Source organism: Vespa velutina, chromosome 12, assembly GCF_912470025.1.
Source record: "Vespa velutina chromosome 12, iVesVel2.1, whole genome shotgun sequence".
Classification (NCBI taxonomy): Eukaryota; Metazoa; Arthropoda; class Insecta; order Hymenoptera; family Vespidae; genus Vespa; species Vespa velutina.
Window position 1 is genome coordinate 577,627 of NC_062199.1, and position 27,374 is coordinate 605,000.

A 27,374-nucleotide genomic window follows, 5' to 3' on the forward strand; every position below is an offset into this window, starting at 1 on the left:
AGAGAGAGAGAGAGAGAGAGCAGGGTAGGAGGGAGAGGGAGACAGATGAAAGACTCCTCAAGTAGCCAAGAAAACACGTAACTACAAGCTCCTCTACAAATTGCCTATGAATATCTTCACCTCTTTTCCATTCCCTCTTTCGTCGCAAGGTTGGCCAACTCGGCCGATCCGTTCCATCAAAAATGTATTCCGAGCGTGTTAGGAGAATCAAATTTCGTGAGGCCGACGAGATCCATTAAACGGCGCGTTCGGCGTCACTGCCGATCGATCCGAAAGGGGAAAGAGACTGGTGGAAGAGTTTCTCACTCTCTCCGACCGTTGCTCGCTCCGTCAAGCGTTTCGAGTACGTTTTGAAATTCTACGAGGAAGATATCGTTCGTCTACTCTTCGAGAAACGATACGAGAAATCTCGTGATTTCTCTTCGTTCTTGGAATTTACGTCGGTGATCGGTGACTCGAAAAATATGTTCGCTCTTTGGAAATCTACGATTCGACTCTATGACTTTTTATTCTGTTTTCATATGATAGAAATTGTTCGTATCGGTCGAAACTAAAGGCAGTTTGAAAAAAAAAAAAAAAAAAAAAAAAAAACAAACAAAAAAGACGAAGTGTACGAAATAAGAGGAAATTTGAGTAAAGAGCGAAAGACAAGAAAAGATAAAAAAGAGTAAAGGGACATAGTAAGGATGGTAAAGGGACGACGGATATAGATAGAAGGAGAGATAGGAAGGAAGGAAGACGCTCCTGGCACAGCCTAGCGTGTAGTTTACTACGTGCCTGCCTGTCGGGGCATCCCGTGACCGTGGTCTAGCTTAAGGATTCGGGTCAGGCTGTAACCTGCCTCGATTGCAAATACAGAGGAGAAACACAGCTCTTGGAAGCGCTGCCAAAACCAAAACTCAAGTAGCAGTAGCTATACCTCCCTCCATGTGTGCTGCCACTAAAATGCGAAAATTTAATCGGCTTCCTTCTTGATCCTTTGCGCCTCTCTTCCATCGGACCATTAGAAATAAGCGATATATACCATATTACGATTTTCAAACATATTTAAGTTACGAATTTATTCGTTCAAAGAATCACCGTACGTTTTGCATTGGCGCAAACCATCGCCTCTAAGTTTATCTAGCGTCTGAGAATACGGTACACACGAACGTATATAGATAAAAGTAAGAAGACATACGTCGACTCCGTTAAAATGGATCGCCGAAACGCGATAGCAGAAAGGAGATGGCCGCCAGAGATAGGAGAATAGATTGGACAAAATTGAAAATAATATACTTTTTCGTGGGAGAACGTGTCCCGAGAAAAATTCTAAGGGGACATAGTTTCTTACGTCATTTTTACGAGATCAATTGTCTACGTAGTAATGTCTTATAGAGATCTTATCTGTGAACGATGTTCGAACGGTAAACCGTTGTGAGACCGAGTACATGGAACGAATTCTGAGGAAAAATGTTGAAAAGCACGCGACGTCACGGAAAAATAGCACGCACTTTGTCACCGGATATGAATCCTATTGAGCATACTTAGAATATGCCCTGGCAAAGCTTGTGCCTGTGCAAGAATGCACCGACGAAGCGGCGAAAGCTCGCGGCTGCGGAGTCACTGAAGAATGGGCCGGCATACCGCAAGTTCTTCGCCATCTTTTTTAATGCACGCGCTGTCATACGCCACCCGTATGAGTAGTGGTTGGAACTTGCGAATATTAAAAGTACTTTCTCGAGTAAGCCACTCGAGAGCCTTACGAGCGGCCGTTTTATAACTATGCCTACGTTAAATCGAAAAAAAGAAAGTATGGCTGCAAAATTTGTACGAAACTGAAGAAGATTAAAGATTCACGTAGATTCTTCGAAGAATCGAGATAAAAACGTACACGTTTACGTTGCATCGACATACACGCATTGACATACGACTGCGAAGACTTCTTTTTCCTTTCTTTTCTTTTATTTATTTATTTTTATTTATTTCAGTTGTTTTTTTTCTTTTTTTTTTTTTTTTCTTTTTTTTTGCCCCCAAAAATCCCAACAATGCCCTCGGAAAACTTGTTATCGTTTTTACCTTTCGCAAGGTAAAAAATAAGAATCCTTCGCGATCGCGATGAAAAGAGCGTACCTGGCTGGTAAAGGTAGAGGTCCGCGGCGCGCGGCCACACGATCGCCGAGCGCTCCACGCTGCCTGTTTGATTCCGCGTGTTTGCGGATCCCGGAAATCCTATGAAGACGAAGAAAAATAGTTTCACAAGGCACAAGAACGCACAAGAAGGAAAATAAACCGTTTGTCTTTGATAGACGTCCAAGCGTGTCCTTTCGTTAATCGTTCCGGAAAATGTCCGTGGAAAATCGATGACGTTTGAGATGCGTCATCGTAATCATCATAATCATTCCTCTTCTTCTCTCTGATACATCGAGCCGATTGGACAATGCGAAGAAACACTTGGAAATTGAAGCACGTGAACACGAGGGGAATGACGATGACGACCTCTCCGTAGCAAGCTTCCCACGTGTCCTCGCGGTATCACTCTCTATGTTGAAAAACTGACAATAGACGGATCGTTCTCTCGAACGCGAGCGAGCGAGCGAGGAAACGCGCACGCACGCACGCGGTGAGAGAACGAGTGCACTGTGTTCTTCGCGTGCTAGGTATCAGCCGGCTTGGAGTTGACCGCGTGGTTAGAACCACCACCGACCGTCCTCGCCGCTAACGTTCTCCCCGTCGACCTCGTCGTCGTCGGCGTACTCATCAAGGTGATACAAAGCAAGTTCAACGAGCGGGCCGACGACCACCAGCTCGTCACGAGCGACGAGAATCAACGTGACTTTTCTTTCAGACTCTCTTTCTTTATTTTTCTATCCCTCTCTCTTTCTCTCTGTTTCCCACGACTCGATGAGATATGCCTCACACCAACCTTCGACTTTTCCTCGCGTTCTTTTGATGAGAACAACCCCCCCCCCCCAAACCCAACTCAACACCGGCAACGATAATCGCGGAGATCGACGATCTACACAACTCGCAAGAGAGGAAATGGAAGACGCGTGAGCTTACCGGATCGAGGAAGCTAGAGATTGAAAAAGAAGGAATAGAAAGTAAGGGAGATAGAGATAGAGATAGATAGAGATAGAGAGAGAGAGAGAGAGAGAGAGAGACAGAGAGAGAAATAGAGAGGGAGAGAGAGAGAGAAGGTAAGAGAGAAACAGACAGAGGCACGCGCACAAACACAGGGACAAAAGACTGAGGATACACAGGAAGGCGAGAAAATAAAAACAATCTGTTCGCAGATAATCGTACGGCGAAAAAGAAAAAGAGAGAGAGAGAGAGTGGGAACTAGCGCACTCGGCAACGACGCCACCTCCTTTGCCAAAACGTGGAGATGGTGTACACTGCGGTCGCTCTCCGCACACTGAGGATAGCTGACGTCACGAGCCCACCACGCGGAGGTGGTCTCGCGAGCGACCGCTTCGCGCCGGCGCCCGCGGCGCTGCAATCCCTATAGGCATACGACACGATATACCTTTCTCATTCTAGCCTTCTCTCGCTTTTTCCTCTCTCCACCACGCTTTGCTTCGCTTTATGCCGGTATCACTGTATATACTATGCTATACCACCCACCCACCTAAAGCCAGACCTACTCCGTTCCACCTACACGAACGAAGAGAGACCAAGTAACGCTTTAACCGTCGACGGAGGAGCTAACACGTAATGGGGTTTTACCTTACGCGACGAAGGATACGCTCGAAGAGATCATGGCACTACCAACGATTCGACCTACACCCAAGAGCATCCTCTTTTCCTTTTCCTTCGGCTGCTTTAACCGAGTACTTACTCCTCGCCCCCTCATTCTCTCTCTCTCTCTCTCTCTCTCTCTCTCTCACTCTCACTCTCTCTCTTTCTCGCAATACATTCCCGATCGATTTGGCTAATGCAAAAGATAGACCGAACATTTGCTTTTGGTATTTGGACGAGTTCGAAGAAAATAATAAAAAAGTCGAAAAAGTGCGTCAAACGTTCCTCGCAAAAGACTACTCGAGGCAAACAAACGCGGCGAATACCGCAAAGTTCCATCCTTTGAAATCATCATAAAAGTAGCTAGCAAATAAAGAAAAAGCTCCGTACTCGAAGCGTCTTAATGACTTGGCTTTGAAACAACATTTTCAATCTAGCTTTTATGCGAAACATATGTAAAAAAAATTCTTCGAAACGATCACATTTTAAACGCTCGCGACTAGAGGAGAAATAGAATTTCAAAGATAAGATGCCTCTGGTCGAATATCTCGAGGTCTTGGTAATAAAATATAGTTTCCACGTGAGCTCTTGGGGAGAAAAGATCGGGAGTGGCTCGTTCCCGTGGTGTTAGCCACGATCCTTCGAGTGATCTTCTACAGACAGAAAACCACGAAGGAGGGATTCCGAAGAGAAAGCTTGGGGAGCCTTCGCTGGCCCGTCGTTAGGGGTGGAAAGTTTTGCCTCCGAGAGTTTCCAACTAACTCGGTTAACTCGAAAGAGAAGGGACGCGATAGAGAAATCGACGAATCTAGGATGAAGAATCGACGACTAGAATGACGGCGGTTCTTTTGGAATTCTCGAGCGCCATGTACCAATCGTTTTCGGTGAGCCATTTCCTCAGAAAGATACGATACTATCAGCGAGATCAAACGGATAGGCTTATACATGAAAAGTAACAATCGCTACGATTGTTGACTGGTCGTAAGGTAGGACACTTGGTTTAAGTGCATACCGGACGTATATGTAGGTTGATGCGTCAAAGGAAAAATGTACGAAACTAAAGAGGGAGGGGGAGAGAGAGAGAGAATGGAACAAGAGGTAAAAAAAAAAAAGCAGTGCGAGAAAAAGCACCCGCCCGTCATCTCTTTCTCTCTCTCTCTCTCTCTCTCCCTCCCTCTCTCCATCACTTTCTTGACTCTTTCCCTTTTCCTCTCGGTCGCCGGTACCGTTGGGTGGGCTACTGGTAGAAGGTGGATGGAAATCAATAGCCCTGAATAATGAACCCCAAGGCAGCACCCTCACTCCGCTCTCCACGGTCTGGAGCAGTCTCTCATGCATCCTCTCGTTCCGGAGAGAAAGAGATCGGGAGGCAGCTAGAGCGAGAAGAGCTAAAGGTACGGTGGGAGAGACAGGAATGAGAGGGAGAGGGATGTATATATGTGTAAATGTACACATACACGCGCGCACGCGCGCGCACACACACACACACACACATACACAAACACATACACAAACACACACACACACACACACACACATCTATACATTAGTCTATCTTTCCTCCTTCATCCAGCCGTTCTCTTCTTCACCGAGCAGAGCCTACCGAGCCTCCTTCCACTCTACGATGTTCGAAAGGAGGTGTTTGTGTCCTCTCCTAGCCCCCAACTTTACTACGAGACCCCCTCGAACTCAATTCGGATAACCGACGGAAGAGAAGGAGAAGCAGGAGGACACGGAAAATGATTACCCTCTACCCCGCCTCCCATTCTCTCCCTCCTGCTCCTCTTCCTCTCTTTCGTCTTCTCTACGACGGATCGATGGTCGTCGAGCACCTTGGTTCGTGATTCTCTTGGATTCGGATCAATACCTACTTTAGTATTGCAATAAAATGCTCAAACAGAGCGTTATGATAGTCCGCTCTCCTATCGAGTGCCCATCGAAGAAACGATTTGGCGAGCAGTAAATTTATTTACGATTGACTCCTGACGTAAACGATGTACATCGTTACGATCCGCAGAAACGATGACATCCGTTGATGAAACGTTCGAAGAGATGGATTCAAGAAAGATAGAAGCAAGTAAAGTTATAAGAAAAGAATATTAATGTCTCTGATATTAGCATAATATTTCCCCCATTGATTTCGAAAAATTCTTCTTATTCCTATTGGCGAGCACCTCGCTGAAGATTTATAAGAAATTCGTTTCTGATGTCTTCATCTGGCAAAGGCTCGAGACTACGAACGGTTGAATAAATAGACACGTCAATTTACATAGTCGTTAACGGGTATGGTTGGCAAGTCCTTATCGACTGTTACGGCTGAACCTCCTGACCTAGCCAACGCGTTCTATGTTATTCCTACACCTTCTTCCTCCCCCACTTCCTCATACCTTACCATCGCCAAGGATCCTACTGGTTATATAGCACCTTGGATCCCAACTCGCTAAGCTGAACGCTTATTAAAGATCGATCCGGGACACTGCGGAAACTCTTCGATGCATTAACGAATTGAAAATAACAAAAGAGATGCGGATCTATCTGGTCTTGGCTGTGTCCTCTGATGATTTACCGGATTCACCAAAACGCGCTTTCTTCAAGAGGAACTTTTTTAACAATTTCCCTTTCGCATGGTATTATTTTAAAACGAGTTTTCGTCACAATGAAATTCAGAAAGCGAACTTCGATCGAAGAATTGATACGGTCTTGTTCCGGTGCAAGCGAATCCTAACGTCGTCGTCGTCGTCGTCGTCGTCGTCGTCGTCGTCGTCGTCGTCGTCGTCGTCGTCGTCGTCGTCGGCGTATAGTTCGGTCTCAAAACCAACGAGGATTTCGGTAGGAAGTAAACGGAACGAAGCAACGCTAGAAAATGTATCGGCAGCTTATGTTTCCCATCTCGAGATCCTTCCAAGCGCCGCTTCGTTGGGAATTCCTATTCTTCGCATTCGACGGCCCGGAATTTTTCGAGGACGGCTTCTTCTCTTTCCAACGTGTACCTACCGTACCACCCCGACAGCCTCAGCCTCTGCCACAGCCACTGCCGCCGCAGCGCGAGAGTGTAATTTTAGTTTGATGTCGAGAAGAGAAGAGAAAAGAAGAGAAAAGAACGAGCAGCAAGAAAAACCTCGCGTGCTTTTTCTTTCTCTCTTTTTCCTTTCGATGTAATAACGAAAGAGGAGAGTAGCCAAAAGGCGCATTGCTGAGAGGAAAACTACACGACCCAACAACTACCCCCTATACACCTCTACCACCCCTTATTTTCCTTTACACGGACTCGCCTAGCCTCCGATCGAGACAAAGCCGGTGGTATTACCTTATTTCCCTAGCGTCTAGCTTCTTCCTATCGCACAAATCCTTCTTACGCGAATGCAACCCCTCTTTTTCGAGAGCACGACTCTTATATCGCGCCATCCTCTCTTACTTCCCATGAAAATCGCTCTTAACGTTTGCGTAACGACGTCTTTGTTTCCGACAGATCGATGTCAAGAAAGATCTACACGATCGAATAGAATGCTGCCTCACTTGTTCGATGCTTTTCCTAAATATGAGAATCCGCATCGACACTTTTAAATAATTTTCTGACAAAGGTAAAATATAAAACTTTCGTTCGATGATACGTACGAGAAGATCAATTTGAATACAAGCAATTTTGAATTGGCCAGAAGGCAAAACGTAGATATAACACTTGATCGATCCGGTGGTTGTAACAAAAAAGGGAGCAGGTTTCTACTCTTTTTGAGTGAGACGAAAAAGTAGAAGATAAAGAGAAGAATCGAGAAACAAAGGAAGAAGGGGTAGGGAAAAAAAGAAAAAAGAAAAAAAAGAAAAAAAAGAAAAAAAACAAGAAGTACACCCCGAGAGAAAAAGAGAAGAGGAGACCTGTGGCAAAAAATGGGATAACACAGGTCCACGTACGAGAACGGACAGGCAGACAAGACTCATGCACCTTGTGTTGCGTGAGGGGAAAATTACGGCTGGATTGGAGGGATAGGAAGAGAGAGAGAGAGAGAGAGAGAGAGAGAGAGAGAGAGAGAGAGAGAGAGAAAGGGAGAGAATGGGATGGGAAAAGCTTCGCTGCCATTGTAATGGCGTGTGCCATGGTCCCCATGTGCCAGCCACCCCAACAGCTGAGACCTCTGTACACTGCTGTTAAATACGCTGAAACGAACACGCTGCTCGCGAGAGTTAAACTCGTAGTTATCGCTCAAATCGATATACGCGCGAATCGATAGACGCGCTCTCTTTAAAATCTACCCTAGCGCGCAGAGTACGATCGCCATGCTAAAAGGTGGCAGTGCTTTGATTCTCTGTCTCTCTCTCCATCGAGCACTCACCCGAATCTATTCCCGTAGTCGACAACGAAATCAAAAGTTTTATTCGATTTTCCTGCCCAACGACAAGATCTATTAGGGATGCTCGAATCGGATCAATTGCTTATCGATTTGAAACGTCACGTAGTAGGTCATTGTTCTGTAAATCTTTCACATATCGTCGCGTTCTAGATAACACGTGAAAAATTCGATTCGTCCCAAGAAATATATCCAATATGCAAAGTTGAGGGTCGTTGTGGAATTAATAAAAGTATTACATGTTCAAGAGGAAAAGTGAAATTTTAAGAGCTAAGTCAGGTTTCTCGAAAGATCTGCAAATCGCAATTATTCTCTTCATTCTTCGAGAAGGATACGGTTCATTTGCAAATACGGAGCATCTGGCAGTGAAACAAAGGAGTAGGAGGAGACTGGAGGAGTACCCTCGATCACCGGAGACCAAAGTATCGTAACTACCCGGTAATTAAGTACGGATGCCGAGGAACCGAAGTACCGTCCAATGGAGCTTGCACCGAAATAAAGAGAATGCAAAGAGAGTTTTCGTCGTACCCGAGAACGGGAGTAGTTTTCTATTTGCGTTGAATTGTAACTCAATCTACGAAGATCTGTGGAACAGAACAAATTGGAGAAGTACGAGGAGACTGAGAGAAAAAAAGAAAAGCATCTCTCGAGGAAAGGCATCGGTGAAAGAGGAAAGAAGGACAAGGGTGGACTGCCATGATCCGAGTCGTTCGTGGTAACTAGGAGAGTTGGAGAGAAAGGAAAAGGTGGATGTATTAGCATTCACAACGAGTCTGCGCCATCACTGGTGAGGACAGAAAAGGAAAGGAAGAATTCGCGAGGACGCGCTTGGTTGAGTTGGAGATGGTGGGAAGGGGTGTATACGACGTCGGACAAGAAAGACAGAGAGGGAGAGGGAGAGAGAAAGAGAGGAGAAAAAGGGTATAGAAGGGGAAAGAAAAGAGGGGAGGACCATGCAGCTCGAGGAATCAAAATATAATTACACAAAGGCAGCCCGTAACACGGAGACAGAATCGCGGGGAAATAGACGGGTCTCATTAAAATTGGAGAGCTGTTTCGAAACTACAAGACTGCCGTGTCGGTTGCAGCCTTGTTGCCGTCGAGCATTGCGTTTTTCCTAGCCCACCAACCTCCTCTTTCTCTTCCTCTTTCTCCTCCGTCTCTTCCTCCTCCACGATCCCGCTCTACTAACCGTTCCCCTTCTATAACGTTTGCGCGTTCCACATCTCTTAAAATCCGTGCATGCCTAACTCTTCTTACTACCCATCACCTCCATGCACAAAACTCACTAGCATAGCTGACTGGATCTCTCGAATTCGCTAGCTAAGATCCCATGGATGAAACGAAAACGAATCCCTTAGGCGTAGAGAAAAGATATAGGTGGGTTTAAGAAACATCATCGAGCATTTGGAGAGATACGAAAGAGTTGTCGAATAAAGCCTTATGGGCTTTCAAAGGCGCATTTTAATGAACTCGCCGTAGACGCCCTAGGATCTTCGACGCCGGTGATATCGGGCGACCGATGTCTTCGCGACCAAGGGTATATTCTCGACGCGCTTCATCACTTTTCCTCCCCACTCCCTCTCTCTCTCTCTCTCTCTCTCTCCGTCTCTTCCAGCTACCCTTTTTTCGTGCCACTCATTCCTACACTCTCGGCCGAAATTTCGTAGCCGAAATTCACGCACTGATTCGGATCAGGTTCAGAGGATACGCGTTGAAACGAATTATTTGATTTGGTAAACGAGCTCCGACGCAAACGAGCGTATTTTATTCGGCGTTGGTAAAATGACCCTCCAATTGTCTCGTCGAACGTGCAGCAAATCGATGCACCCTTGTTTACCGGTCAGCTTCAAACTACGGACACCGTTGTTTCGTGACAACCGAGGATTAGTTTCGGACGGGCGGGACGTTGTCACGATATTATAGTGGATTCGTTAACGGTATAACGACAGCGAGACCATGTTGATTCGCGAATTTATTAAGCGAGAATTTGATACGAGGCGTTACGTGAGACAACAAGTCTTACTTTTTGACACATCGTGAGAAAGAGAGAGAGAGAGAGAGAGAGAGAGAGAGAGAGAGAGAGACCACTACGACGAATATTCCATCTCGTCGACATTTTCAAGAGAATTAAATCAATGACGTATAATACTTTGGAGAGAATTCGAGCATGGAAACTGTCGATAAATCGATACCACCACAGTAGTGGCACAAAAATGAAAGCACAAATGAAGAACGAACGGAGAGATTGAGAAAATATTAATACCATGCCCAGAAAGCTTGTTATTCGTTTTATTTTGAAACTGGATGCCGATGGTGGTACCGATCGATCGTGGTTGCTTGGCTTCTTCAACCGTAAGTTACTAATAAGGGCAATAAAACTGCTTCGTGCTTATCAAGCGCTCATTAAAGAGGACCACGCTGATGGCGAGATTTAATTATTTACCTTCGGATTTTCTCCGGAGAGCTACTCGACCGTAAGCGCGGATTTTACGTTGACGACTTAGCTACCACTTCATTACTTTTCTTTTTTCGAGATACACTCGAACCCCCGATTCGATCGATTCGTTACTTATCTCTCCACAACCAATACCAATTCCTATTTCGAAAAGCATAAAATACAAAGCTAAAATAAGCGAGGGAGAAAAAGAAAAACTCAATTTTCCATTTCCCGAATATTCCAGTTTGCGCTTGACAGACGTTCGAACAACACTCCAACACTCGAAAACTTTGCGCGCCTTCCTTCCATCGCAAGAGACAACGGAACATTGTGAATTCGCGTGGTCGGCGCGAAGCGAGAATAATTCGAAAGATTAACGAGGTATTTCCAGGCAAAAAGTCAAACGGCCATTCGTCAGCCATAAATTTCGCGTGCCTAGAAAAATAATAAAAATGTGTTCTCTCGACAATGCACCGGGATATCGTGCACGGCTTATCGGCCGGATATTTATTGTAAAATACCTGCGTTTTCTACCTTTCTCTTTATCCTTCTGCCTTCTCCTCCTCTCCCCCGCTCCCCCACCCACCCCCCTCCTCTCTCTCTCTCTCTCTCGCAATTCTCTCAGCTATTATACGGTCAGGCGAGATCGCATAGCAGCCATTTTTCCTTGAAATTAAATTAACGAAAATGTCGATCTCCTGTCGATCAGCGAAGCCTTGGACTTCCTAGAAAAATTCCTCGGGTAGAGGCTTCGTGGTCGACGGAAATCACCCGTCGAGAAAATAGAGGGAGAGAAAGAGAGAGAAAGAGAGAGTGAGAGCAAGAGTCTGGGGAACCTCATAAGAATTCGGGTCAAATACCGTTTGGTACTTTCACCTCCATATCGCGTATCGTCCATTATTGATAAGTATCGACGAGTGACATGACTTCTCCATTAGAAAATCGACTCCGGAATAAAGTAGCAAGAGCGTCTGTATCATGAGAGGAGCGGTCGATTGCAACGCTATAGAGCAAAAATTCCAAGCTGGAAATCGTTCGTGGCTTTTCGGCTGATGTAGAATTCATGAAGATAGCCTTCGTTCGAAGCGGTCACCGCATTGTCTCATTTTTCGAAATAGCCGTCTCCTCGGAAATCTTGCTGTCCGCTTCTTTTCGTTTTCTCTCGAAAGAATAAGAAAAGGGATGGAATTGGTATCGCATAAGCAGCCATCCCAATAGCAAAGGCGACCTATCGTAATTCGAGGATTCAACTGAGAATCGAGTGTTCGCAAGGAGACGAGATAGTTGAGAAGGAAGCTGTGACGTAGGCTGCCGGCCTGTTAAAGTCCTCCTTTCCGGAACAAGTTTCCGTAGCGGAAACCAGCCGAAACCGCAACCACCCGAAACGAAACATTTAGCCATTGTATCGACTCCGTCATGTTCCGAGGAACCTTGCGTCGAGAGATCTCTCTCACCGAGGACGAAGGAGAGAAGGAGAGGGATAAAAGTAAGAGAGAAGGGATAGAAAGAGGGTACTGCTTGGCTTACGGCCGGCCAACAAAGCCCGTCGATCGTCGACGTCGGCTCATCCTTTCTCTCTTTCTCTCTCTCTCTCTCTCTCGCTCTCTGTCGATCGACGTGAATGGCCGCGAAATTTATTGTTTCACCGGCTTAGCCCACTCTTCCATACCCTGGCGTATATTCGCATCCCTCCTCCTCTTTCTCGCTCCAGTACCAGCTTCTCCCTCACCTCCTCCCACTCTCGATCCCCCCCCTCTCTCTCTCCCTCTCTCTCTCTCTCTCTCTCTCTCTCTCTGGCCGTAGATGTGCGCCGTGGGACAAAAGAATAAATCCTGATTAATCTCTCAGTCGCGCTTCAACGAAAGCCTCCTGCATTTTCTCCCCTCCATCTGTCCGTCTATCTCTCTTTCTTCTCTTCTTCCTTCGCGTAGAAAGGGAGCAGGTTGCAACGTATGTCCTATTCTCGCATTCGCCTCTCTCCCACCACTATTACGCCATCTCTCCCTTTTCGTCGATCGTCCCGCATCAGTGTCATGACTTGGATTAAATTCCCACTTCTTCGGTGAAAAAGGAGAGAAAGGTTGCGTGAGCGTTTTTGTCCCTTTCAAACTTACAACTTTACGTTGCGCTGCGTTGCGTTGCGTTGCCGTTACGAGGGAACGTTTTTACTTCGTACGGACTGCTCGAAAGCCCTCCACCATCCTTTTTCTTCAACTTTTATTTTCTTTTTTTCTTTTCGACTTTGTACACCTGGGCTAACAGCGTTTGCCTTTTCCTTTCTCTTTATTTTCATTTTTTCGTGAAACATGTATGCATTTACGCTTGGTTCGGTAAAACAAGTCAATTTCGTGGAGGAATTAAAATTTTGCTTCAAATTCCCAGTTATTGTGCGGAAATTCATTATAAAATATTCATTATTACGAATTTGACTAGTGTGTTAAATTTACAGAGCAAGGGAGTGGTTAACTGCGAACCTTCTCATTCCCGTTGTTTGTGTGTGTATGTGTGTGTGTTTTATTTCACTGGACGATACCTACAATGGCTCTGGCTACAACCTTCTAAAGAGGTACAAGTTTTTTTCCCTTTCTCTCTCTTTTTTTTTTTTTTTTTTTTTTTTTTTTTTTTTTTTTTTTTTCCATAAACTCACCCTTATGCATGCCAGTATATTTGTCTTTCAACACTGTAAATTCGTAGATCTTGCCAAATTCCTCGAACATCGGTCTCAACGCATTCTCTTCGAGATGTCGCGGTATCTGCCCGACGAAGAGTTTAAGGGCACCATCTCCGTTACTGGATGAGGGTGACGAAGACACGGGTATCAGCATCTTGCTCTTTATTATCCTCACGTACAGCTCACTCGCACTTACGATCGAACGTTTTACTCTCCCTATTCTCTTTTCCTTTCCTGTCGTCTCTTACACACAGTCAACCTTGAATCGATCGTTCGCCACGTGTTTGCTCAGAAAGGAGTAGTGGGGGTACAGAAAGAGGGAAGTATCGCGGGGCTTATCGGCTTTTGAGCGTGGAACGACGACGAAACGTGAAGTTGCTGGGCGTTTGACGCGTGAATCGTAGAAGGGCGGAATGCACGAAAGTCGTCACGAAGGTGGTCGTTAATTTTCGAGCTTTCGCGGCCGGAAGCTCGACCGGGCGGTATCGGAAGGAGAAACGAGGAAGAGAGAGAGAGAGAGAGAGAGGGGGGGGTGGGGGGTTAAGAGAAAGAGAGGGATAAATAGGGAGAGGATGGAAGGAAAACGCGTGAAACGTAGGCGCTATTCAACGAAAGAGGAGGGAAGCGAAGGGAAGAGGGTCCGGTTTTAATCAGGGCCTCGATAAAAAATACACGATAGCGTAATCTTCGTTGGAACGGAAAGCAAGGGGACGTGACAGGAGTGGAAGGGATCGGCTGAAGGCAGAAGAGAAAGAGGAGAGAGGGAGGATCGAGATAGGAGAGATAAAGTGTGGGTGGGATGAGGCTAATGCGGTGTGCACGCGAAAAAGAGAATATCTAACGGTAGGAGAGACCTGGAAAGCTAGAGTAGGAGAGGAGGTGGGAGAGAAAAGTGAAACGGAAGATAGCAGAGCAAGTGAGAGAAAAAAGAAGCCAAAGATGGCAACGCACGCGTAACAATTAATGGCCTTCGAAAGGCATCAAGAACCACCTTAGAAAAATCTCGATAGAACGTTCGAACGTTTAAATGTATCTGTACAGGTATCTTAATTTATATGAACTTTGAAATATTGATCGAAACTCAAATCACACTCGAGGGACAACTTTTACGATGTAACATATACACTTATAACATATAAAGGCCAAAAAATGTTTATATCTTTGAGTACATTCCGATCACAATACCTCACGTGCACAAACACGTACAATACTTCAGTTTTATTTATTAAACCGTGTCCAGATGCGCCGACTCAAAAGGGCTCACGCGCAGGTCACGAAATCTCGTGCGACGTTTAAAAGTCGTTTAGATGCCGCAAGTTATTCGCGATCGCAAACTAGACGACGAATGGCGCACGAATTGTTAAAGAAATAAAACACACCGAAGTAAGACTACCGAGACTGTAATAGATATGTATAATTTCGATATAAATAATTTGAGAAAAGTAGGAGAAAAGGAAAGAAAAAGTGATTATCTTAAACTAAACGACCACAAGTACAGCACGTTCACGATCACTAGAGAACAGAACTACGACACGCCGCACGAGACACGAGACAACACTGGTGGTTGAACGACCCTCGGTGCCTGATCCGCACCACGCGCCCTGACGCCACAGTCCACCGGGAAATTACACACACGTAGGTAACGTACGTACACGCGTACGTACCACCCTCCCCTCCATTTCTCTTTCCCTCTCGTGGGTGCCTAAGAGCCACCCTTACGACATCACCCCATCTCAATGTGCGAAGGGACTACATATATACTTTCTCTCCCCTGCCGGGTCTTTGCTCGGCGCAGGGACATCTTCTGCTCCCTCTTATTAGCCTACGCACCATCTCGGCAGGCCTCGCGCAACATTCATTTCCATGGGCCACCCTTAATCTCTGGTGCCCCATTCACCCGAATCCGCCTCGAAATTGGATTTTGCCAAGTAGTTTTTGGAACGTGCGAAGGGAACTCTTCCTGGAGGCCAAACGCTTCTATACGCGATTAAGAACGACGATTGTATCATTAGAATCCGGTATTTCTCTCTCTCTCTCTCTCTCTCTCTCTCGCTCTCTCGCTCTCTCGCTCTCTCTCTTTTTCCATAAATACGGCCGACTCGAGTTATTAAGCGCAACACATTACGGGAGAGAACATTATTGCTTTATTTCATATTACATTGGTATTTTTCATACATTTTTAACGAAAAACATTGTCAACAACATTGTTCCGCAATTACAAATAATATTAATTAAAGTGGAATAAGCAACGAGTCCGTTGTTTCTATTATACTCGGTCGTCGTCAATAAACCAATGTTCATTTATAATAACGAGAAACATAAGCGCGCGCGTGCAGTGGGCATGAACGATGGCAATTAAATTTTCGATAATTGTCTATTCGTTCGATAGCATCGAAAAAATATATCTGGGCGATCGAACCGAGCTATCGACTATTACGAACATTGCTTTTCCCAGTGGTGCTAAAAAGGGTAGCTGGTATAATGGTCCCGTGTCCTATGGGGGTTGACGAGCTGAGTCATCGCCTCGTGCGATACTCGATCGTGTCACATTATACCAGACCCTTGAACACAGACGCGGCGTCTCGCAGGGATACGTACGTGTGCACGAAACTACGTATGTATGCACGTCGTAAGAGACCCTCCGAGTTCTGCACGCTCGAACCCTCTACTCGAATACAGACCATAACAACGTCCCACAGCGAGTGGACTGCTATTTTCGAAGGCATCAGAGGCGGGAATAAATATTGCATTATTTTTCTTTTCTTTTTTTCGATCATTATGTATACATCAAAAAACAATTTCTTTTCTTGCCGACCCATGCATCGAATTGTCCTAAAATATCTTTCAAGAAATAAGTCTTAAACGCTTTTAAAACTTTCTTTCTTGATCCACAATTTTAATTCTGAAACGTCGTCCGAGTCGAGGTAAGAGAAGATTGGTAAAAAAGAAAGAAAGTTGCGAAGGTCTAGTCGAAACCTAGTATCGAAAAATCACGAAGGCCTCACCACCTTCCTCGTGCTTTCCTTTTTCGCGAGAGATCAGAAAAAGAAAGTGCGAGGAATGCTCGAGATCGACAACGGCCGAGGCACGTCGAACGTGTTTCACGTCGTGGGACGGTGATTTATGGTGAAAGGAAATTGCCCGGAAGTATACGAATTCCTTGCCGAAGGACAGACCTGCAAAACGTGATTTGTGAAGAGCTAGAGCAACGTCGAAGCTCCGAAATTTCTTCCTTCTCCGCGTGAAATTCTGCGAAGGAGTTTATACTTTTCAAAAGCTCGATTCGGACAAATGTGACAGTCGAAAGAAATCAAATTAAATAATACAATACTCTTCGAGATTGATTCCTTCGGTATATTACTTTCGAACTAAAAATTGAACCTTCAAGAGAGAAAAAAAAATATTTAGCCATATTCTTTGCTCATGCTACAGAATTTTCTACAACAATAATTCACTAACCACAGGGGATGCTTTTACCTTGGCAAACTCTCTCTTCAGAAAAGTCGTATACCCGCACATATATAACACATATATATCTACAAATCGTAAGTATCGGTCAGTTCGAAAGTTCGATGTGTGGGTTTCCATACTGTGCTCGAGTCTACGTACACGAAGAGGAATAAGAGGGTGGAAGCGAGAGGCAGAGGGGGAGAGAGAGAGAGAGAGTGAGAGAGAGAGAGAGAGAGAGGGAGAGAGAGAGAGAGTGCAAGTGTATGCGCAAGTATGACATAACTCACAGTAAAGTTCTAGCCCACTTGTGCCACGTAAATTATTAAGCATGTGTTGCCTCTTTGACCTGTCCTGCGGCCACGGTACTAGGAAAGGGAAGAGAGAGATAGAGAGAGGAAGATACGGGAAAGGGAAAGGAAAAGAGAAGGAGGTAGAGGGATAGATAGAGGACGAAAGGTCAGAGAATCGTCTGTGCGAGGACGCGATCTCGGGTCGTGGGGGCAGGTAACCAGAGGTTTCTCTCTAACTCTTCGTCCTTCTCTCCACGGGATGGAGCACCATTGTAATGCCACGTAATACAATGCAATGCGATCTAAGTGAACTTTGGCCGGGTCGAGCGCATGCATATTAGCCTCATCGCCAAGTAGTATTACCACAACCACCTCTGCACAGAGCTTTGCTTCTAGTCTCTCTCTTCCTAACACAAACAGAGCTGCACGCACACGATCTCTTCTTTCTCTTCGTTCTACGCATAGATTCTCATTCTCTCTCTCTCTCTCTCTCTCTCTCTCTCCCTCTCATCGAAACTATATGCTCACCGTCCCTTCATCCGCGTTCTCATCTCAAGCCGACTTCAATGCGCGAGGGTGCCATGGGATTTGCCGGATTAGAACTGAGAATTAGCAAGTAGACACGGCAAGATGCTAGCCGACGTAGCGCAAATTATTTGTCGCTTCGTCGCTTTCCCTTTTACATTCCCATGAGCCAAGAAGACAAGTGGTACTAGAAATATATATATGCATTTACTGTACGCGTAACATTCTTGCATCCCTTGAATGCGTTGCGGCGACATCGAAATCGAAATCGAAATCGAAATCGAAATCGAAATCGAAATCGAAATCGAAATCGAAATCGAAAATCGATTATAGGATTTCCATCCTATGGTATTTCTTTGTCTCGCCCTTTATATCTCTATCGCAATACTTTCCCCCTTTGCTAACCGACGAATTGCTTTCAACATAGCGAACGATATTCGAGTATCCGAAAAGTTTTTGGCAGAAAAGAAGGAACCTCTTGTAGTAGATCTCTCCTATTACTTGTCCCAAGTATCATCCGTCCGAAAAACTTTTATCGTTAGTGGTTCGAGCAGCGTGACTCGAATCTCGTTCTCTCGCGTCCCTTCTCTCTTACTCCATAGCACGAGAAGCTTATCGTATTTACGTTGGCGTTGTCGCCACGATAGACCAAAATCTTGCGTGCTTAAGCGAGGGGGAAATAACGTATCGCTCGTGTTACCGATTAAATATAAGCACACGTCGTTAAAGGCTTCTGAACGGCGACGGTGCTTCGAGCAAGGGCTATACCACTCTCGCAATACTATCGTCTTGAGCTTGGGCTCTTGTCGTAGTATCGTCGTAGTCGTCGTATTCGTCGTCGTCGTCGTCGTCGTCGTCGTCGTCGTCGTCGTCGTCTTCGACGCCATAGTCGTCCTCGTCGTCGTCGTCTGGGATATTTGCAAGTCGATTCCATCCACTTAAGCCCGTGGTTTTACGATGCCATGCATCGTTCCGGCACGTCGATGGCGGGAAATAAACACGGCAGGCGCGTTTCGAATTTAACGCCGCCATCTCGTGCGCGATATGAGCCGGAACCACCCCAAACCTCACTTGTTTTTTTCTTCCAGACGAATTTAATAGTTAATTAAAATGGCGTAAGCGAGATATTATATTTGAATCTTACCACGAGGATCATTACCAACTTGGTAACGTTACGCCACTGCGCCAGGTAAAATTCACCGTTGGAAGGACTAAGTAATTAACCGCTATTTCACGGCAACGGTTTTCAGTGGTAAGACCGCTTAAATAAGACATGCTTTTTTTTACACGATATATTTTGTTTAACTCGTAACACAAAACTATGACTTCCTCTATTCCTTGGTATAGAGATTTGCGTTGCTGCAAAGTTAACGAATATACCGAGAAAGTTATATCAAATTACGTAGCGTTTTAGAAATGTCATTGATCACGAAAGGAAGCTCCGCTTTGTCGTCTTTGCCTTTTCGTTTGCAAGCACAACCCGCGTCTTCTTTCCGTCCTTGCGGCCCATTTTCATTTCCGTTCTCCAACGGGAAATTGAGTTTCTACCTCCATTGTATTCTTTTCTCGAAATTGTTAAGCAAATCTCTTAGACGTAAAAAGAGCTGGCCTATTCACAATAGAAAAATTCGACTCGGAACGGGATATTAGGAGAAGTAAGAATATCGATTGTAAGCTCTTGGGGGATGGGATATTTCGTTATATATCCGATGAAACGGCCATTCGACGCATCCCACGACTTTTTTCTCAATGTTGCAACCAAAGATGAATCCCTCCTGTGAGAAAGAAACCGGTGGAACTGGCTTTACGCCATAACGCGAAACTCGTAAAACCGTATTACGCAGAAACTGCCAATGCGCACGATATCTTGAATATCTTGATATCAACAATCAATTATATGACTCGATCTATCTCGGCTTCGAAGGATACTCGTAAATATCGTTTATCTATGTACATACGTAACGCCCTAAACACGAGAATATCTATACCATCCATTCATTCATCTATCCATCTATCCCCATATCTATCTGTCTATCTATCTATCTATCTATCTATCTATCTATCTATCTATCCATCTATCTATTTATTTGCAAGAAGACGGAAATGAACGTGCAAGACGAAGTAATATGTAAAGATGTTTTTAGTTGTTCCGTGGTTGTGAAGGAAGGAGATATATATCGAAGAAGCACGCATCGTGAGAATAAAATGGAAAGAAAGATCGGAAGGAAGAGGGAGGCGCGGCAGGAAAAGTGAATTAGAACATCGAACCAGTAATAAATCGACGACAGTGGCCTCTTAGCGGGATTACTGTCAGTAAATCAACACCGAGTAGAAAAAATGGCAAAGAGGACGAGATACTTCCTGGGTGCGACGACGACGGCGTTCCTGGGACAGGAACATGAACCTATATATACGATCGAACGAAATAAAGCTTTTCATTTTCTTTTCTTTTCTTTTCTTTTCTTTTCTTTTCTTTTCTTTTTTTTTCCTTTTCTCTTTTTTATTGCTTCCATTATTACTTCTTTTTATCTTCCATGGAATCGTTTTTTCAAACTTTATTTCCAATTCTACGTTGATTAACCTTTTATCGAAGCCTTTTGAATACTTTGGTGGTCCAGTGTGTGCGTACGCTATTTGCAAGAGTCAACGAGAAAAGACGGAGGCACGAGCAATGTGTCGGTGATTCTCAGTGGCGGGACGCTATCACGTTATAAATTTACCCAGGCTCGCTGGCCGATGTGTACACTGAACCATTTGAAAATGGTTTGAATAAAGCCCACGCGGATCGGTCCGATATATGCATGCTTTAATAACCGTATACCCACAATATGACGGTCGCGTTTAACGGCGCTCCTGCGCGCCACGCCCAAACAACAAATATTTATGTATTCTTGATGGTGCTGTGGTCACGCGTGACCGATTACCAATCAATTAACGTTATTTCGTCGGACGACGGAGGAAAAAAAAGGCCGGCCAACCGCACACAGTGTGCGCGTTCAATGAAACGGGATTGATTTTCCAAAAGCTTCAGAGAGAAAGAAAGGGAAATATAATTCGATAATACGAGGAGAAAAATCTAGTTGAAATCATCGATACGAGGTAGTTATTAACAAAATATATATATATATATATATATATATATATATATATGGGTGCGCACGAAAAGGGCAAATGTTAATGTACGGGGAATAAATATTTATCGATACATGAAGAAAAGTTTGCTCGCACGCTAGAGAATTTTCCTTCGAATGCAATCTCGTTTGAAAAGGGAGCATAGTTGAATTTTAGGAAAGAAAGGTGGATTCCTTCATAAAGAGTTTAAAACAATGTCGACGGGTCAGACTGCCGGCGGATATCGGAAAATACAGATTTTACACTCGGCACGACCTTATTCCACTTACATAATGCGAATACACATACGTGTCTAGGGTGCAGCGTGTACGATATGAAAGTTTTAGCGAGTTTCGGATTCTTTCTGGCTTGGGGGAGTTGGTGAGAGAGGAGTGGGGATGGGTGGGAGAATGGGAGAGGAGGGGGAGGAGGGGACGTAGTAGTTGTCGGAGCATTTTGAAATTCCGGCACACTCGAAACTCTCGCCACATGGTTTCTAATTTCCGATCGCTTCCTCAAACTCACCTACGTGAGTGAACGAAGCTAGTATTCGTGCGCGAATATAAGCCCATGTTTCACACTCGTCTAGACGAACGTACACGAGCTTAGATTATACACGTACCCGGACGCGGCAAGCGTGTTGCAAGAAAGTTTGGCAACCCTTGAGTAAGAGCCGTGCAAAAGCGCTCAATGCCGAGCAGCTTCCCTTGGGAATAAGACACACCTGGAGCAACAAACATTAATGCAAAACGAGAATGAACGCGAGAAACCACCAAAACTTTCATGTTTCGAGATTTCGAATAAGTGAACTCGAACGAACCGAAATTTGATCAAGATTTCATTCGATATTCGTTAAACGACCAACGCGCTCGAGCTCACCCAGGCAGCGACAGAATTTTTCCTATTCCCTCATCGAGATCGATTCTACAACATTTCAAAGAGGGATAGAAATCGTGTTCTTTCAGGCACCTCGCTCATTGTGCTCAAACTGTATGCGAGAGTCTATCCTATAAAATCGTGTATCACGAGTACCTGGAAATCGAGAATGGAATCGATGGATCGTGAATCGCGCAATATCGGAGGATTCATGTACGGCGTGGCGTGGACGTATCTCTCGATCGCTGCATCGACGATTTCGCTCGAATATATTTCGACCCTCTCTTTCGAAGAGGACCTCCTGTCCGACTATCGCGCGCATACGTAGGTATGACATATACGTGTATACCTACATACATATGAAGCATATATATATATATATATACATATGCTTCAGAATGCCTTACGGATAGCATTATCCGAACACTGCCAAGAAAGAAGCACTGCCACGTATTCGTGGATGGTGTACCGTTTAGTAAGAGAAAGAGGTAAAACGAGAGGGAGAGAGAGAGAGAGAGAGAGAGAGAGGAAGAGAGAAAAAGAACACTCTTGGAAATCGTGCGTGCCTACTGGGATAGGTAGACCATTGCTAGCTGCTCCTCCTCCTCATGCTGCTGCTGCTGCTGCAACTACACCTTCTTCGGCAGTATCTACTAGCAACGAGAGCAGACCACCTGCTGTACCAAGCGTATCTGTGTCTGTCTCTTGCTCCGCTAGCAGTGCAATGGCAGTATCTAGCAACGGTAATGGCAACACCAGCGAAGCCTAAACCACTCCACTTTCCATATTTCCAAAACTCTGAATCATTTATCCGTGCTCAGCCGTGCATGCTTAGCTGCCCCTATAGCGTACTTCCGTCGGTTCTCTGAGGCCGCGAAGGGATACAACACTAGTTCGTGCGCATCGTGCACATTCGTCTTCCTGCAGAGCCACGCCGGGCCGAGACTTTGAGCAACGATCGCGCAGAAAGGTCGAGCCGCGCTTAGAATTACCATTAGCCGGCCTTACCTCTAAACCAACCGCTTGTTTCGTCACGGACAGTTATATTGGTTCCCCCTCGTTAATTCCATTCCGGGATAATGTTTAGAGCCCGTATACGCGACTGGAATAATTCACGTCCTTCGGAGATAAGACTATAGCCGCTCCCTAAGTTTAATGTCTTAATCGAAAAGTTGAGATTATAAAAAGTACACGCCTGAATCATTACTTATTCTGTCCTAATCGAGCGATATCGATTGTCCTTCTACGCTACAAAAAGTATTTACGTGCCATGAAGAAAAAAAGGTCGCGACTAAGTGAATGCGAAGTAAAACGAGAAAGAGAGGAACTCAATTACTTGCACTAGCAGTCCACTGTTATTTCGCCGATAAAAAAATTATGCCGACTCGGAGAAGTTCGTAGAGAGAGGATTTCCTTCATTTTCACCCATCCACTTACACCGACGTAAAAGCGAGTCTTTGCGAGTGTCTTTAAAATGGATGTTAGCGAGAGAAAAGCTAAAAGTGTCGCACCGTCAAGGCGAGAGAAAGAGAAAACGAAAAAGAAATAAGTAACGAGAAAAAAGTTAAAGAGAAAAAAGAGAGTATATTCTTCGTTGACTTCTCAAGACACAGAAAAGATGACTCTCCCTCCCTCTTTGTAGTTGTTCTCAAGGCGTACCCTTCACCATAGGTACTCCCAGCCATAAATCCTGAAATACTTGGGCTAACTTAAAGAGAAAGATACCCATAATGCAGATAGAATTAAGGCCATTGTCAGATAAACTGGTTAAGAAAACATGTACTTTTAAATATGAAATTAGGAATAACTTGACTGGATCGTCTGCGGATCACGGACTTTTGAAAACAAAATTTTTAAGATATAATAAAAAATAAAATAATCTATGGGCTATTTCACTGGCATCATGCAGATGGACGAAGGAAGAGATAGGCACGAAGCGAGACCTAGTAGAGATAGAGATAGAGAGAGAGAGAGAGAGAAACGTTCTCCAAGCGGGACGTTGATGCTGATCCTCGCGTGTTTATCCAACTCTCTAATTTATTCAATGTGTGCATTCACTCCGCATTGCCGCGCTGCGCGCTCTCGCGAACGCAGTTAGGATTTAATAGCGCCCGTTTCACTGACAAACTCGTCCGTGTACAACGCTGCTGCGAGAGGCTGCGTTTCCAACCCGTGGAAACTGGATTAACGCCAAAAGACGTGGAACCTGCGCAAGTCAGATAGTAACAGAGAGAGGGGGGGGGGGAGGGGGGAGAGAAAGAGAGAGAGAGAGAGAGAGAGAGCAAAAGGCTAGAGATAATCTTCGCTCGGATAGATCCAGAGACCCGGTGAAATTTCAATACGACGTCGAAGCTTTAGTCAAAATGAACTACCTATTTCTACTTCCTTCTACCTATCCCTTCATTTCGTATTTTACTGTTTCGAAATTATTTAAAAAAAAAAAAAAAAAAAAAAAAAAAAAAAAAAAAAAAAAAAAAAAAAAAAAAAAAAAAAAAAAAAAAAGATTTTTGTATATATTACAGCATGAAGAATTAATGTAAAAGAGATTTTTATATTAATTTATATATTAAAATAATTAATAATATCTAATAGGTTATAAGTAATATTGCCTCCGACGTATAAAAGAAATATAAAATACGTCATTTGATTATTACGCGAGTTCAATCATCGATCAGTGTCCTAACGGTAGAGAAAATATTGTAACGTAGTATATGGAGCTATTCACAGCTTCCACAGAAGCTGGTGCGGATAATTTACGAGCTTCGTAACGTCGCAATAAGAATGTCGAGGGAAAAGGCGTATATGTAAAAGAGAAACGGAGAGAGAAGCAAGGAGAAACGCAGATCGAGAAAAGCATCGACGACATCCCTGCGAGCGACGGCGGGACGGGGCAAGCTGCCACATGTTGCTCTTTTAACCGCTATCCTTAATATCGACGAACCAATGGGACTTCCAAGCGGCATGTTATACGCATTCGCGCGTATACATCGCAAGTTTAACGTTACGAAACTAACGAAATATTGCAAATATTGCATTAAAGGTAATAATCTTTTTTTTTTTTTTTTTTTTGAATCCTACATTAATAACTAATCGATATCTCTAATTTCAACTAAAATCCGAATTGCTTAACTTATGAACGGGAATGTACCTGGTATGTTTAAAGCGATCGAATGCGAGCAACGCTAATAATTAGCTTCATAACTCGGCTCACCGCGCGGGCGCACCCAATATCGATCGGCGCGCGACTAGATCGCGAGTACGGCATCTGCATTAATTTGAATTGCCACTTACTTATAACACGTTAATGTTAATTTACAAAGTAGCTGACAACGTACATCCCTATAATCTCTTTCCCCTTCCTCTCGTTACCCTCACTGACCGAAAACCGTCCCGCAGCGAGAGTTAAAAGCATTGTTTCGAGTCGTGGTTTTGCGTTCAATTTGCATTTTCCTGCTAATACATTACGGTTTATAGCCAAGCGGCACTCATTTTTGCGGTAAATCCCATAAAATACGCAGACGCGTTTCGTGTCCCGACGTCGGCAAAATTTGGCGTCGCTACCGGAGTAAGCATCGATACCGCAAATCTTTTATTAGCGAAAGAAACGGGAACTGATTTTTAATTCATCACACAGTTCGGCACAGAGCAATTAAATAATACTTGCTCGGATCCTTTGATAACAAATTTATACGGTGATTTCTTGAAACTTTTCGCTTAGTCGAGCCAAAAATTTCGTTCGTCGTATCAAATATCGCGAATGACGAAATGAAGAGAGTGAGAAAGTCACGGTAAAAAAAAAAAAAAAGAAAAGAAAAAAAAAAAAAAAGAAGGAAAGAAAAAAATGTAGAGGAAACGACGAAACGGGAGGATGATCACCAATTTCTACCGAATATAATCGGGCCTTTTACTCGAGGAATATACCAATGCATCGTCGGAAGAGACGCGAGAATGAATTCCAGGAAATGAAAGCATTTCGTCTTCGAAACGCGAGACTCTCACGGAAAGCGTGCCGTTCGGGCATATTTCGCGGCGCGCTTCCAACGTTTGCGGAATCGCGTAACCGCTATTGTCGACCAAGGAGATATCCACTGATTGTACTTTCGGTTCTTTTTCGTGCTTTTAATTGTACGTTCCAACAAAAAATACAGACAGTGTAGGGAAGATACATATCTATCGAGAGAATTCGCGGCGAAAGATTATCATCGTAGCGGTCTTAAAAATTTTCCACGAGATGGTAGAAACCTGATAAACTTTTACTCGAAACGTATCTAAAATCTTACTCGTTAGGAAAAAGAATTTCGTTTCGCTTTGATAAAATCGATCTGGTGGCGATCTCGCGAATACATTTATCTGCGCTCAACGAGGACACCAACAATCGGCCGAAGACGAGCAAAGCTTGTTCCAGACTATATATAACGTCGAACCTCTTGAACTCAATAATATAATCGAGGCCAGTACATTCAGCATCCTAACTAATGCTATCCCAGACGCAATGTAGAAAAACAATTCTAAGAACTGAAAAAATTATACTTCATTTTCTTGTCTTCTTCTTTAATTCTTCATTCCTCGCTCTCGCAAAGACGCACGATCTCGACTAATCGATCGTATGAAACGTCAGCCGATCCATCACGGTACGTTGTTACGCCATCTTGGAGCCAATATCTCTGGGTATAAATCACATGTCGGCCATTGCGGAGACAAAGACGAATATCAATTCGAACGTCAGATGTGCGTCCTGGATTATTCGATATTCGTCGAAAGGATCGTGTTCGACGAAGCGCGACGCGCTTCGCCTCTGATATGAGCCAACGTATTTCGCGCCGCGAGCTCGCTTCCCTCCCCTAACTCCTATTCCCCTAACCACCCCCTCCCTCTCTCTCTCTCTCTCTCTCTCTCTCTACCCCACATGCTCCTTTCGCCAACTTTAAATAATATCTCTTTTCGTTGGAAACGGCTCGTATTCCTAGAACGATAACACCGGATAACGCCTCTTGATGCCAATGCGAAAGGGAGCACGTTGATTACGGCGAAACTCCAGGGTGAGCGCAACATCCTCGGATTTTAACGAACCGCAATTTTTCAAACTTCTCCCAGACGGCAAACACGAAACGACGAAATTATCGTCCGTTTCTCTCTTCTCTTGGAAAGTGGGGAGAGACGTCTGTAAAAAGGGAAGAGCGGGAAGTAGAAGTAGAAGAAGAAGAAGAAGAAGAAGAAGAAGAAGTTTACGGCGCAAAACTCGAGCGTGGGTAATGGGAAGAAAAAGGAAGGGAAGGGCGGAAAAAATCAGCGGAACGAAAGTTCATCCTCCAACCCTTGGCAAAGACGTGTCGCCAGTTAGTCGACGTTGCAACACCGGGACTCCTGGTCGATAAAGACGATTTCTGGAGCGGAAAAGTATCTCGAGAAAGGGGGTTGGGAGACGGGGGAGAGAGATAGGAAGGGAAGAAGCAGGGTGGATCTCCTCGCTTCCCCACGACTCACTCGCCATCCCTAAGGCCTCTCACCAATTTCAGCTCCATTTTCTCAAGTTGCCGCTTCGCTTTTTGGTCGGGCCGCGGCCCAAGGGCCATTATCGGCCAGTGTCAATATCTTGTTACTCGGCATATACCGTCGCGACGGCAGCCGTCTCCTGTTTACTCTCTTGGCCTGTTCCACTCAGCCTCTTCCTACCTCCTCCTCCTCCTCCTCCTTACTAAACCCTTTCGAAGTCACCGTCCAATCACAACGACGTAACAACCACGAGATGGTCCAACCTCGCGGAAAATTTCTCCACGACGAAGTCGTCGAACGATCTTCCATCTTCGATCTATGCCCTTCTTTTCGATCGTTCGTGCTCTCGCATTAATTTCAAGGAGCATCGGTTCAACGATCATCCCTGTCGAATTATCATGTACTCCTAGAAATTATTCACTCAATAATTACGTAGGAACATTTCTGATCTATTC

At 44.7% G+C, this 27,374-nt stretch overlaps 1 protein-coding gene across 10 annotated transcripts in view; it reads right to left on the minus strand.

The window, feature by feature from the left end:
* The window catches only part of LOC124953301 (CUGBP Elav-like family member 4), a 518,014-nt gene that overhangs the window by 461,967 nt on the left and 28,673 nt on the right, over positions 1-27,374 (minus strand). Inside the window, exons 1-2 of one of the 10 annotated variants that reach the window (XM_047504504.1) lie at positions 2,906-2,933; positions 2,113-2,521 (exon numbers count right to left, since the gene is read on the minus strand). The exons of 1 other annotated variant lie outside the window; for it this stretch is intronic. Coding sequence is in view for 7 of the 9 variants with exons in the window: in XM_047504494.1 (XP_047360450.1) it covers positions 13,151-13,328 (178 nt within the window). In the remaining 2 variants the exon portion in view is untranslated. Of the gene's footprint in view, positions 1-2,058; positions 2,078-2,112; positions 2,522-2,905; positions 2,934-13,150; positions 13,636-27,374 lie in introns of those variants that run through there. 8 more of the 10 variants (XM_047504494.1, XM_047504493.1, XM_047504498.1 and 5 more) reach the window with 8 other exon arrangements.